Raw genomic sequence first — 14848 nt, 5'->3', positions numbered from 1 at the left:
CTCTGGTCTTTCTCCTCAGTTCCAAAGTATTGATGGAACAAACAAGGAAGGGCCGCCCCTTCCTTTAAGCCACTGACCCGCCCTTCCCCCCCAGCAACCTCAAACAGGAAATGCCCCTCCCGACAGGGGGAGGGGGGGGGGATTTTGGGAGGAAGGGACCTCTCTGTTCCAGCAAACTGCAGCCTGCAGCCTGGAACCATGAGGAGGTCAGCGTTTTGCCTGCTTGCAGGCTCTGAGGAGGAAGACTGAATGGAGCATCGCCTGGAGGCCTGCAGGTAAGCAAAGCTCTCTGACACACACATATATTTTTATATAACACAGGCCCCACTCAATGCTTTTCCAACACTACAAGGGAGGTCACATCTTATGGGGAATAATACATAGAGAGCCATCCTATCTTTATGATATGTGACTAGTTTGCCAGATGCAGTGCATAACTTTAGGCATGTCCCCTGTGACCCCCCAGAAAAAAACCTGCTAAGAACCAAGTTCCGCAAGTTTTCCCCTCACTTACCTGCTCCATGCCGCAGGACTTTGCCAAGCAAGAGGCCCAATCTTCCCCCATCTCCGTGGGGATGTCTAGACCTTCAGGCCCTGGGTTCCTATGAAGGATCCACTGTCCTGGGCCCATATAGCACCCTGGCAACAGAAAACTTTAGGTACCCAAAGGTTTCTAAGTTCTGGGCCCAGGGTCCAGCTCTCTAAAAAGAAAAGCATTATGGGCTATACCCCAAGGGTTTGGGGTCCGGTTACTGACCACTTTAGCGCTGAGGCTTTTTTGGACAGAACCGGTAGCTCACCTAATCCCAAGGATGCGGAGGCAAGCTAAACCATGACTAACACCTAAGACACTGGCGTAAAAACTGAGGTACTCCTCCTATGGGAGGGGGTTATATAGGGAGGGGCATTTCCTGTTTGAGATTGCCAGTGTCTACACCTGAAGGTACTCCATATAACCCATATAGTAATGAATGCCGCTCTGTGTCCCGTGATGTACGATAAAGAAAATGTTAGCCCTATATCTCCTCTGTAACTCAAAACATGCAACCTGTAGAATTTTTTAGACGTCACCTATGGAGATTTTTATGGGTAAAAGTTTGTTGCCATTCCACGAGCAGGCGCAACTTTGAAGCGTGACATGTTTGGTATTTATTTACTCGGTGTAACATTATCTTTTACAATATAAAAAACAATTTGCCTAACTTTACTGCTGTCTTATTTTTAAATAAAAAAAAGTGATTTTTTAAGGCTTTTAAGACTGTTGTGCAAATACAGTGTGACAAAAAGTATTGCAAAGACCGCCATTTTATTCTCTAGGGTGTTAGAAAAATATATATCTAGTATTTGGGTGTCCTAGGTAATTTTCTAGCAAAAAAAAAATGTTTTAACTTGTAAACACCAAATCTCAGAAAGAGGCTCTGTCCTTAAGTGGTTAATCATAAAGCCTAGAATTATGCTCCATGAACATGATCATACTGGGACCTGGTTCCTGCACAATTATACGTTATGCAGTATGAAGCCTTGTATAAACTGAAAATCTATTACTGAGCCTAGGTTCACATTGCAGCGATTTGGGTTTCGCATGCCACATCGGCAGCTATTGCCGACAATGGCACCGTCTGAACCAGTGCGACACCGACTTTAGTTTCTGTACTACTTTTGGCGACTTCAGGGTGCGATTTGTATAGACATCTGTGCAGCAACCCACACAGATGTCTCTAAAAATCGCCCTCGAAGTCAAGACTGACATGTGGGAATGAAATTGTGTGAATTCAGCTGAACTCGTATGATTTCAATCCCGCTGTCAGCGTGAACCTGGGCTGAATCAAACAAAAAATATATACATGCTGGATCACTAATCTGATTAGGAACCTTGAATTAAAGCTCTGTGGTAACGCAGAACCTAAATCCTTGGCGTAAGATGCAGGAAGGCTCTTTTCTCTATGGTACAAAGAAAATTCTGCAAAGCGAAGATGTCTCAGATTTACACTGATTTTATATATAGCATATTTTACATACAAGTATAGTGCAGATGTCTCAGCCTGGTATTACATTTAATTCATATTAAATTAGATTCACATGTGCAAATATTGACATGTTTAATCCCTACCTATGTCATCAATGAGCTTAATATAGAACTTGTTTGCCACTGATGCATGAGTGTAGTAATTTGCTGGGTGATTTTCATTAGAAGCCCACTTGATTAAACTCTCCTGTGTTGACGGAATGTTTGGGATCACCAGTTTGCTTGTCGAAAGAGATTTTTCTGTATCTTTGTCAAAGCTGACACTGTTTGGAGTCTACAGAGATAAGCGCAAATACAAAAATCACATCAGAATGAGAACAGCAACAGATTTTAAAAATGGTTATTTTATACCAACATCACAAATGTAGACCAGGGATAATCACTGTACACAACAAAAGAAACGTAAAATATTATACTATAGGTAATATGTTTAGCATGTTTCACAGGAGGTGCAAATAATTGGAAAGCCGGTATCATTCGAAGTTGCTGTTATTGACAAAACTTCAGTGGCTCATAATATATTCCACTTTACACACTAAAGTGTACATTATATACGTCACCCCACTCCATTATGTACACTGTGCTGTATATTATATACAAGACTTTAACCCACTCCGCTCTACACATTTTGATGTATATTATATCACTTCACTCAAGTCTGTCTACTGTGCCGTATGTTATACATTCTACACCACCCTGTGCACTGTGCTGCATACTGCAAATTTCTGCACAATTTGGTGTACATTTCTTACCTATTACTGGTACACCAAGTACACTGTGCTGTACATTACATATTTTACCCCATTACACTTTTTACACTATGCTGTACATTATGTACTTCACAGCTAAGGACTTTCAACACTGTGTTGTATATTATATATTCTCCACCAATCTAGTCTGTGCACTGTGCTGCACACTGTACACTTTGTACAATCTGGTGCACATTCCATACTGAACAACATTTGTTCGGGACAATTTTCTGAATATTTTATATTTCACATAGCTCCATACTATATACTGCTGTATAATCCAAATGATTCCATAATTTACACTGCTGTTAAATCCAAATGGTGCCATACTATACACTGCTGTATAAACCACATCGGTTCATTCTATACACTGCTGTATAAACCACATAGCTCCATAATTTACACTGCTGTATAATCCGCATGGATTCATACTATACACTGCTGTATAATCTACATTGCTTCATACTATACACTGGTGTATAATCCACATAGCTTCATATTATGCACTGCTGTATAATCCATATGGCTCGATATTATACACTGCTGTATAATCCACGTGGCTTCATAATGGAGCTGGGCGATTTTCCCCCCTAAAAAACGTTGGATTTACGATTCAAAACTATTTATTTTAATGTACACCGCGCTGGTCCTGAGGAGCTGGGGGCAGGAGTTTTTAGGCGAGGCTGTGGCTTAGGCCTAGTCCACGGCGTCCAGCCTCATGGACTAGGCCGATGCAGCGGCCTCGCCTAAAAACTCCTGCCCGCAGTTCCTCAGGACTGGCACGGTGTCAGTGCCGGTCCTAGGGGGAAAAAAAAACAAAAAAAAATATTTTTTTTACATATGAATCGATTTGACCTACCAACTCCATTTTTAAATCAAATCGATTTAAAAAAAATCTAGAATAGCGTTGAGTATTTTAACACCCAAGATAAACCATGCCAGGTCCCCAATTGTAAGCATTTAAAAGTAAACACTGCTATACAATCCACCTGGCTCCATACTAAACACTGCTGCATAATCCACATGGCTCCATACTAAACACTGCTGTATAATCCACATGGCTCCATACTAAACACTGCTGCATAATCCACATGGTTCCATACTATACACTCCTGTATAATCCACATGGCTCCATACTAAACACTGCTGCATAATCCACATGGCTCCATACTATACACTCCTGTATAATCCACATGGCTCCATACTAAACACTGCTGTATAATCCACATGGCTCCATACTAAACACTGCTGCATAATCCACATGGCTCCATACTATACACTCCTGTATAAACAGTTAGAAAATAGGCAACCCTTAAATAATCAGCATTGCACTAGTAAACACAGGCTAAGATTTTTCCGGGCACCCCAGTGTTAATTTCACATAAAAAGTTCCATGTGATCTTTCAGAGAACAATTACATTTTAAAAAATCCATAGCTGGAACAAGGCTTTTGATCACTAATAGGAGGGCGTACTCACGCCTTCATTCCCACAATAAGTGACCTCAGACTAGCTTGAAATCTCAAAGCATGAAACAGCTATAAGTTTGTACTTTCCTCGAATAACAGACTGAGATTAGATATCAACAATAAGGTTTGGTAACCCGCTCCGTGTGCAAACAAAATATGCTTTGGTAACTCAATTACTAACATCTGTGAAAATATTTATGACCCCTTTCTGGTGCTTCAGCTTAGGAAAAGAAAAAAAATATGAACTTTAAGTCAATTGAGGCATGGACAGCACTAGACTCCGGATAGAAGAGCCACGCTAGATATCCAGTTTAATTGATGCACCCACTCTAGATTTAGTTTCAAATAAAATGCATCTAATTTTCAACAACTGTTTATTTTCTACGGTCTGGAATTTTCTCCAAGCAAATTGAGACATTTTCATGGTTGTATGGAAAGAATGTTGATGTGAATTTTATTTCTATGAAAAGTTAACGTAGCTTAACCATTTCAATTTATCACTCTTTAGAAATAAATTATATCTATAATAGCAGGTTTATAAAGCAAACAACTGTTTTTGATTCTTGAAGAGTACTCAAATCAATTTTTCAGCATGTCTGGCATCATGCCTTGTGGAATAATTTTTTTTTAAGCAAATCATTTTTTTGTGAATACCTTGCAAATTGTCAGCTAGTAACAATACTTCCTGTTTCAGGCCAAACAAATTGTAAGCCACTGCTTTGCAAATAGCAGCAGGGTTGTCAGCCTACTGAGCCTGCAACTTCATTTGCTGCCGGACTCATCAATGTTACAAACAGCTCAGCGTCTGCTACCCCTCTCTGCCAATCCCTCCATTAAATTCAAAATACTAACAATAAGTTCTAAAGCCATCCACAACTCTGCCCCCAGCTACATCACTAGCCTAGTCTCAAAATACAAACCTAATCTTCCTCTTTGTTCCTCCCAAGACCTCCTGCTCTCTAGGTCCCTCATCACCTCTCCCCATATTCGCCTCCAGGACTTCTCCCAAGCCTCTCCCATCCTCTGGAATACCCTACCCCAATCTGTGAGACTATCTACAAATCTATCTACTTTTAGGCAATCCCTGAAAACTTTTCTCTTCGGGGAAGCTTACCCTGCCTTCACCTAATAACTGTTCTTTTATTTTCTTCATCAGCTCATCCCCCACATTTATTACCCATTGGTATCACTTGACCCTCCCTCCGATTCTTGTTGTATTGAAATGTATTGTAATGTCTGCCCTACTGCTGTAAATTGCTGTGCAATCTGTCTGCGCTAAATAAATCCTGTATAATAATAATAATAATAATTTGGCTGTTGGGCTGCATATCAGGTCTGTGCATGCCTCTTGCAGACACGATAGACAGCCTAATTGCCAACTGAAAGAGCATGCACAGCAGGCTCACAACGTTACTGCTAACTGCAAGCTGGTGAGCGTTGTCAGCATGAGAAAGGCACGGCATTTGCAGCTCTGTAGCAGTGAGAAGTTCTTTCTGTTTTTCATTAACAGGAGGTGCTGCAAAAATCCTCAGGAGCTAAAAGAACTATCTTGGAGCTTCAAGTGGAAACCATTACTTGAATATACAGGGAAGCAGGCAATGATGGTAAGGGGGAAAATGTGGCCATTGATAGTCTTAAAAAATATTTTGCAGCACCACCTTTTAATAAATCTGGTTTGCGTGTTCAGTTAAGACCATGTCAAAAACAAAAAAAAGCTCAATTTATGCAGCAACATATGAAAGATGTTGAGGTAAGTACGTAGCCTTTGAACATGATACCTCCATCAATTCTTTTAGTTGAACAATTAACCTGGTTGTGAAGCTGAATCAACCCAGCAATGTTGTGTTAAAATGTTAAAGGAAGCAAAGAGTTACCTGCTCGTGGGATCCAACAACAAGATTTTCCATAGTCAACAGTACTATGTAATAATGAAAGGAAGGGGCTAAGCAATGAAACTGTCAGAATCAATAGTTTTGGAAAAAGTTTTGGAAAGGGATCACATAAAACGGCTGTAGTCACAAATGATACCATATCCAAGACCACCCTCATATCCAGGGCCAGCATTACTGATACAGCTGCAGCTTACCAGCTGCTCATGCTGGCAATAAGATCACCAACTTGATAAGAAATAATATCCTACACAGTTATATACAGAAACATTACAGCAGTTTTCCACACTTGTAAAATATGTATTGGTTAAAAATTGTATGATTACATTAAGAGGAATCAAGCGTAGTAAAAGCCAAGAAAAGGTCAGAACATGTCTAAGATTTTGGTAATAGGTCCCTGGTGGTTATATTCTAACAGGGCCAATGCTATACACATTCTGGGTGATTTACAAGAACTCTGCTAATTAACAAAGTTGTATTTGGGGCAAGGTTAGCCTGGTGGGTTCTGCTAATAAGAATGAATGTATATTTTACTTCTCCAGACGTATATTAAGACTTATGCCGAAGTTCTAGGAAAAGAAGCTTGTTCTTACAATTAAGCAATTGACAGACAGTAAAGCAAACTGTTAACATTACTAATGCCTACACAAGGGTTTTCAATGTGTCCCACTGGATATTAATCTTTACTGCAAGCGAATTGTTTGAAACTTTAAAGAAAAAGCTTCTAAAAAGTGTTACAAGCATCATGAACATCAATGAAATTATAAACCATGAATAAAATGATACAATCTAAATAACACAATGTACAGAAGTGCTGGTATATGGCATTACTTCCTATTTTCAGTGGTGAACTAAAAATAAAAAAATGAAGAAAAAATTAAGCCAATACAATGACATATTTGTCAAACCAATTATTTAATTGAAAGCAGTAGTAAACACCACTTGGTACTTACAGGAAAGCTTAGAATAAAGCTTACCTACAAGGAATATCTCTTAAAAGTGCTGTTTAGGAGATATTCACTATTTCTGCACCCAGTAACGCAACTGACGTATTCATTCAGCGCGGACAGCATACTGACTGACAGGATTGTGGCTCCGGTGTGCATAAGTGGGAGTTATGTCATAACAATTTAGCCATTCAAAGAGTGGGAGCCCAGAATCCCGGAAGGAAGAACGGGTGACGATGAAAGATCTGTGAGCGTGCCGCTGGAGGTCTTTGTTTTGCGTAATTTGTTGGTAGGCGAAGCGTACTGGCACGTTCAGGCCCGGATTTACTCCCTTTGCCGCCCATTAAAGGGGGGGGGCGACGCGCGGGGGTAAGCGATTTTTCCCAGACAATGACTGGTGTTAGTGCTTCAATCATCCCGGCACCATGGTTGTTATGGTGTCAGGATGATTGAAATGCATTATTTCTACCATTACATTGGAATATAAAATGAAATAGTTAAACTCAACATAAAGCAGAATGAGTGTGAGCCCTGAGCGTGTCACTTGCCACCGTTGCTGGTCACCAGATGGGAATGTCACTTGCCACACTGCCTGCCACCAGATGGAGATGTCACTTGCCACGCTGCTTGCCACCAGATGGTGATGTCACTTGCCACGCTGCCTGCCACCAGATGGGGATGTCACTTGCCACACTGCCTTCCACCAGATGGGAATGCCACTTGCCACACTGCCTGCTACCAGATGGAGATGCCACGCTGCCTGCTACCAGATGGGGATGTCACTTGCCACGCTGCCTGCCACCAGATGGGAATGTCACTTGCCACGCTGCCTGCCACCAGATGGGAATGTCACTTGCCACAACTGCCTGCCACCAGATGGGGATGTCACTTGCCACACTGCCTGCTAGCAGAATAGGATTTGCCACAGTTACCTGGCTGCCACTCAAAAAGTATCAGTTTGTCACTAAGTGCATGTAAAATCAAGCCCCCCTCCAGCATTGCAGAGTACTTGCAGCCAGGTACAATGCTGTCAGCCTCTCCTCTCCCACGCGGGGAAACTAGCTGCAGGTTAACCGTGAAACAGAGGCACATGAGACTCGAGTGAGAGATGAAAGTGAGGGCGGGCGGTGAGAGATGACGTAATTGTCTCTCTTCTGTGTCACGCAGCCTGTAAGTAAGGGCGGAAGTTGGAACAGCAGTGCGAACAATGAGAGAAGATGTAATCTCTCTCCGCCACCGCACGGCCCGCACCGCTAAAAAAAAATCCTTGTCTCCTCCGCCGCGCGGTGCCGCCCCTGCACACAGTGCCGCCCCGAGGCCTGGCCTTGTTGGCCTTGTGGGAAATCCGGCCCTGGGCACGCTATGCTCTTAAAGAATAAGTTCACTTTTTAGAAAATAATAAATGCACATTTTTTTGAAGGTAAAAGAATGTGCATTTTTTTTTTGAAGCCTGTAAAGCATTACATCAGGGATCAGCAGATCGCTGGTGCCATGCAGGTCTCCTGCAGACTGTTAGAGTATCTGTGTCCGACCATCCCATACGGGCAAGCAGATACAATCCAGCAGAAAGAATCAATGAACTACTGTGAACTATTGTGAACTACAAGCCGACAGCCGCAAAGGATGTCTGGACTTGTAATTCATTCACACACAGAGTGTGAATGAATCAAGCGACCACGTGGGCGTATTCCTGTGCAGATCCGCCGATTTAAAAAAGTGACCGCTAGTATGGGGAGCTTCTCCCTGTATTGCTGTCACTAGGAGTGCAGGGATCACACAGTGGCTGCAGCCTTGGGAACATATTACATATTCCATCCACACACAAAAAGGTGAACTTATCCTCTAATTTGCAGAGGGGATTTTTCTTTTGCCCAGACCATACTACCGCTTTAAAGAGCATCTAAAGACATTTTAATTTATTTGGGTTAGAGTAGAAAATAATAAAATATATATATTTTTTTTACATCTTTGTCATATTGGGGATTTTTACCTTCACGTTCTGTTTTCAAGACACAACAGAAGGTGGGAGGAAATTTCTCTGAAATGATGGGCAGTTATTAACAAAACAAGTGTCCCCTTGGAAGATACAGTAGCTCTACTCAACAAGTCTGGAATTATCCTTACTTTTAGCCTCATTGTCAAAAATCATTAGGACAACCACACTGCATTTCCCTAGTGGAAACCCAGACAGAAAGAAAAACATGACAGAGGTTCTAGTCTCTTACCACTCTATCCAAAATAAAATAAAAGCTTTGGTTTTACATACGCTTTAGTACAACTGAGTGTCTTTAAGGAGAGCTTAATATGACCGTTATAAAATTAGATTGATGATTCCTTGATGGGCACAGGTTATGCTTTATTGATGGGCACTGGTCAAGTTGCATTGATGGGCACTGGTCAAGTTGCATTGATGGGCACTGGTCAGGCTGAATTGATAGGCACTGGTCAGGCTGCATTGATAGGCACAGGTCATGCTACATTGATGGCCACAGGACACGCTACATTTATGGGCACAGGTCACGCTGCATTGATAGGCACTGGTTACGCTGCATTGATGGGCACAGATCCGCTGCACTGATGGGCACAGGTTACGCTGCATTGATGGGCACAGATACGCTGCATTGATGGGCATTGGTTACGCTGAATTGATGGGCACTGGTCAGACTGCATTGATGGGCACATGTCAGGCTGCATTGATGGGCACAGGTCATGCTACATTGATGGGCACGGGCCACACTACATTTATGGGCACAGGTCACGCTGCATTGATAGGTACTGGTTACGCTGCATTTATGGCCACAGATCCGCTGCATTGATAGGCACGGGTTACGCTGCATTGATGAGCACAGATCCACTGCATTGATGGGCCTTATGACCTAACTAGTAGATCAGGACTTGAAATTCTGAGGGGCTCTTTTATAACAGAGTAGACTGCTATCTCATACATCTCTATTATGCACCACTGCCCATCCCATTAAAAAATTAAATCAGGTCGCGGGGGTGTAGGTGGAAAAGGCCCATGGAATTCTCTGTGCACAAAAGAGCGCTCTGTGATTGCAGAAGAGGCTTTTGCAGGTCAAATGACCAGGCTCTTTTTTCATTTTGTCTTTTCAACCTTCATTCCCTTTTAATTGCACACCATCAGCTTCAGAATACCAAAGATGACAGAGTGCTAACCTCATCTGTAAAAAAAAAAATAGCTTCACAAGGACTAGCTTCTAGGCATGAATACACTTCTATAGGAAAGCCTCAGACCTATTCTTACATGAATGAGTGTGTATGTTCCAAAAAGAAACTCAGAGTAAAAGCCCTAAAAATGACAATCTACTTATCTTGAAGGAAAAAAAAAATTCAAACAGCATATGTTTTAAATGAAAACATTTGGCAGACTACAGTAAGCCGCAATGTGGGGATTTTCCTTCCCTGGTGAATTCTCATGGCGTGCAGTGCTTGATACCTGCTGGATTAAGGAAAGCCAGTTATAAGCACTACAGGGGTTAATCACAGATGACAGGCTCCCTAGCTGGAAAATCTCTTTTTTCTTATTTTTTATTTTTAGCGAACCGTAATCGCGAAGCACCCGGGTCGAGAAGACCCAGTTGGAAGTGAACGAAAACCGAAATGGAAACATTTAAGGTCAGATCTAGTTCATGCCGCGCTGGAACAGGCCGTAAGTACGATACAACAAACAGAGCGATTCTCCATGGTTTACACTGACCAAAATAACATAAAGCCACATCAGATATAAACACTGCCCATTGGGGACATGAGAAATCCATCCCTCATGCAAGTTTTCACTTAATTAGAAGGCAATTGAGGCTTGGATGAAATGATTATTGCCATCTTATTTCAAGGGACTGCCAGCAACTTGCCATTCTGCAAGTTTTTACATCATGTACTTTAACCACTTCCCTACCCGCCCATAGTCATATGACGTCCACAGATGGGATCTCCCATCCTGGGTGGCGGTCATATTATGTCCTGGGCTTCCCGGTGCACGTGCCCGGCAGCCGTGATGTCCACCGGGCACCCACGATTGCCCGCAATCACGGCAGGAACGTGGATCTGTGTGTGTAAACACAGAGATCCACGTCCTGTCAGAGGTGAGGAGACGGATGTTGTGTTCCCTGTACAGAGGAACATACATTGGTCTCCTCCCCTCGTGAGTCCCCTCCCCCTACAGTTAGAATCACACACTAGGGAACATATGTAACCCCTTCCCTGCCAGTCACACTTATACAGTAATCAGTGCAGTTTTATAGCACTAATCGCTGTATAAATGTGAATGGTCCCAAAAATGTGTCAAAAGTGTCCGATATGTCCGTCGCAATGTCACGGTCAGAATAAAAATCGCAGATCGCCGCCATTACTAAAAAATCTATCCCCTATTTTGTGGACGCTATAACTTTTGCACAAACCAATCAATATATGCAATTTTTTTAAACAAAAATGTGTAGAAGAATACGTATCGGCCTAAACACTTGCTGTGTAGACTCATCCTATTCATCCCGGAAGAGGACAAAGCAGCAGTAGTTGGAACGCTCATCAATTCCCGACTCGACTACGCAAACTCCCTTTACCTAGGACTACTCAAATACAAGATTTCTCGTTTGCAAATCGTCCAGAACACAGCAGCAAGACTGATAACAGGAAAAAAACATGGGAATCAATCACCCCGGCCTTGAGGACTCTACAATGGCTATCCATAAAGGATCGGGTTACATTTAAGACCCTCTGCCTCACCCACAAATGCACACAAAGAAAGATGCCTCAATATTTATGCGAGAAAATAAAACACTACATCCGCAATCGGGCCCTCCGATCAACTAATCAAAATCTCCTCCACATCCCCAAGTCCCGCTACAAATCTAAAGGAGAACAAAGATTCGCAGTCCAAGGACCACGGCTGTGGAACGCTCTACCAACATCCGCATGGAAGAAAACCTCAAGGAAAAAACGTAAGACTCGTCTCTTCTGGCGAAAGCGCCTTGAGGCGATTCAGTTGGCATTTGTTAGCGCTATACAAGTTACTCACTCACGCAAACTATGGAAAAAATTTGTTTTTTTTTATAGATTTTTGGGGGATATTTATTATAGCAAAAAGTAAAAAATATTAAATTTTTTCCAAAATTGTTGCTCTATTTTTGTTTATAGCACAAAAAATAAAAACCGCAGAGGTGATCAAATAACACCAAAAGAAAGTTCTATTTGTGGGAGCCACGTTGCACGACCGCACAATTGTCAGTTGAAGTGACGCAGTACCAAATCACAAAAAGTGCTCTGGTAAGGAAGAGGCTAAATAATTCCGGGGCTAAAGTGGTTAAAATCAGTAAAAAAAATAAAAAATAAATCAACTGGTCTATGTAGATCTATTAAAGGGGAACTGTAATAGTTTTTGGTAAAATTAGAATGACTTTAGAAGTTTGAAATTGTATGGTAATAATATACATGCACAACATCTTTATTGTACTAATAAACATTTATTACAAGGTGCAATGAAATGATACTAAAGGGTTGATTTACAAAGTAGACTGGATATCGCTATTGGCTCAACAAGATATACCACAGTGTTTACACCATGCCACATACCGGATTTATGGGTTCAATTTTGGACGACTTACCACCACACTGAGGGCTCCCTGGAGCACACAAATGTGGGGCCGGATTCAGATAGATTTGTCTATCTGCGGGCGTAACGTATCTGCGATACGTTACGCCGCCGTAACTTAGGGCGCAAGTTCCGTATGCAGAAAGGACTTGCGCCCTTATTTACGGCGGCGTAGCGTATATTGTCCGGCGTAAGCCCGCCTAATTCAAATGGGGATGATGTGGGCGTGTTTTATGTAAAATCACTGTGACCCCACGTATTTGATGTATTTTACGAACGGCGCATGCGTAAATATACAGAAGCTCCACCTAGCGGCCAGCGTAAATATGCAGCCTAAGATACGACGGTGTAAGACACTTACGCCGGTCGGATCTTAGGGAAATCTATGCGTAACTGATTCTATGAATCAGTCGCATAGATACGACGGCCCGCACTCAGAGATAGGACGGCGTATCCAGAGATACGCCGTCGTATCTCCTTTCTGATTCCGGGCCCTGGTCTTTAGATTGGGTTACGGCGTCTCCGGAACAGAATTCCACCACAGCGGATGCTACAAGTGCGTGGGTGCTTTTTGCAAACTCTACTGGTATGTTCAGCAGCATTTATATGTTATGGGACACCTATTTATTTATTTTTATCTGCTCCTTTTAAGGTGCCTGGAGCTTGTTTATGGGAATTTCTCAGGCAGCCGAGAGACATAAACGTTCATATAATGAACGTTGCAATCACGTGAGTGTTTATGGCTATGGAAGAGGGAGGTGGAGAGTAGGTGGACATCTCTGGTACCAGTACCAGTTCACTCTGGAGTAAAATCTTAATAAATTAACAGGGAAAATACACCCAGGCAAGTTGATACTTTAAAGTCAACTTTGCGGCATCCGTAAGAGTTGCTGTATGCCCCATGTCATACAATGCTTTATTTATTTTGCTGTAATTATATGGATCTGGTAAACATATTTTTATTTCTTTAAACAATTTATAGCAGAACTCCATCCAGATTCAGAAAACAAAATCCAATTGTATTCATTAAAGCAGTGGTCATCAATGTTCTCAGGGCCCACTAACAGGCCAGGTTTTATGTATTACCTTGAGGAGATGCAGACTAGAATACTGCAATCACTGAGCAGCAAATTATATCACCTGTGATGTATATCAGTTATCTTGCAAACCTGGCCTGTTAGCGGGCCCTGAGGACAGGGTTGATGACCACTGCATTCAGGAATATGGAAATCCTCACCTTGTAAAACAGCCCATTCAGTTTAAAAAAATAAACGAAGAGCAAAACATTTGTGTATAGATATAAAAACATTATAAAATACCTTTTTTTCCCTTTTTTTATAAGTGATCACCCTCTGTTTTCAGCTGCATAAGAGCTGGGGGGAGGGGCACACTGATCTTCCTATTAAATGGCTCTGCAAGGGTGGGGGGTGTCAGGGCAAGTCTGATCATTGGAGGAAAGCACACCAAGTTCCCAGCACCACAAGAGAACTGACCACGCTGTGCTTTACTGCTTAGTGTGGTCAGGTTTTAATTAGGAAAGTGGAGGGACTGGCAGGAACACCAGGGATTTCCCACATAGGAAGAAAAAGAAAACAGTGTCATTTTTTTACACAAGTACATGGTACAGCAGGCTCATACCAGGAATATAAAAAAAAAATAGGGTTTACATATTCTTTAAAATACAGATAGTATAAGAATTTCAGTTATGTCTTTACATTAGAAAATTTGCAGTTATATCAGCCCACTGGAAGATGTTAGATCAATGCCATAAGCCAACCAGGACTCTCGTGCTTTGCATGTTGCATATGTTACAGGAGGGAAGAGAACAGGGGTGACCAGTTGCTGCACCTTCAATGCCCAGGCAGTTACTGTAATGGGCTTCATTTAAGCTGTAGCATGAATGTACAGAACCTGGCAGTACTATCTGGAAGGGGTTACTGGATGATAAAATGTGGCTGTGCAGAATTACATAGCTTTTGGTACAGAAACAGTTCAGATGTACAGTATTTCAAATGTGCTATTAATTTGCTTGGGGTTTAGTTTTAACTATTGCGGCATATCAGTTTGTGATACCTTTGGTATGGACAGCCCGACATCTGTTTAGCTTTATGGAAATACTGGTCTGATCTGAAGTCTAATTATACTTCTAGTTTACTCAAAG

General features: G+C 41.9%; 1 protein-coding gene across 7 annotated transcripts in view; it reads right to left on the bottom strand.

Annotated features, from left to right (window-relative positions):
- Nucleotides 1-14848, bottom strand: part of TGFBR3 (transforming growth factor beta receptor 3) — a 301195-nt gene that overhangs the window by 78356 nt on the left and 207991 nt on the right. For all 7 annotated transcript variants that reach the window (XM_040360043.1, XM_040360045.1, XM_040360046.1 and 4 more), the window contains exon 8: nucleotides 2111-2300. In XM_040360043.1, the coding sequence (XP_040215977.1) occupies nucleotides 2111-2300 (190 nt within the window). The remainder of the gene's footprint in view (nucleotides 1-2110; nucleotides 2301-14848) is intronic.

This window comes from Rana temporaria, chromosome 7 (genome assembly GCF_905171775.1).
Source record: "Rana temporaria chromosome 7, aRanTem1.1, whole genome shotgun sequence".
In the NCBI taxonomy this organism is placed as follows: domain Eukaryota; kingdom Metazoa; phylum Chordata; class Amphibia; order Anura; family Ranidae; genus Rana; species Rana temporaria.
The sequence above is the reverse complement of the archived record's forward strand: the minus strand, read 5'-3'. Positions and strand labels throughout refer to the sequence as shown.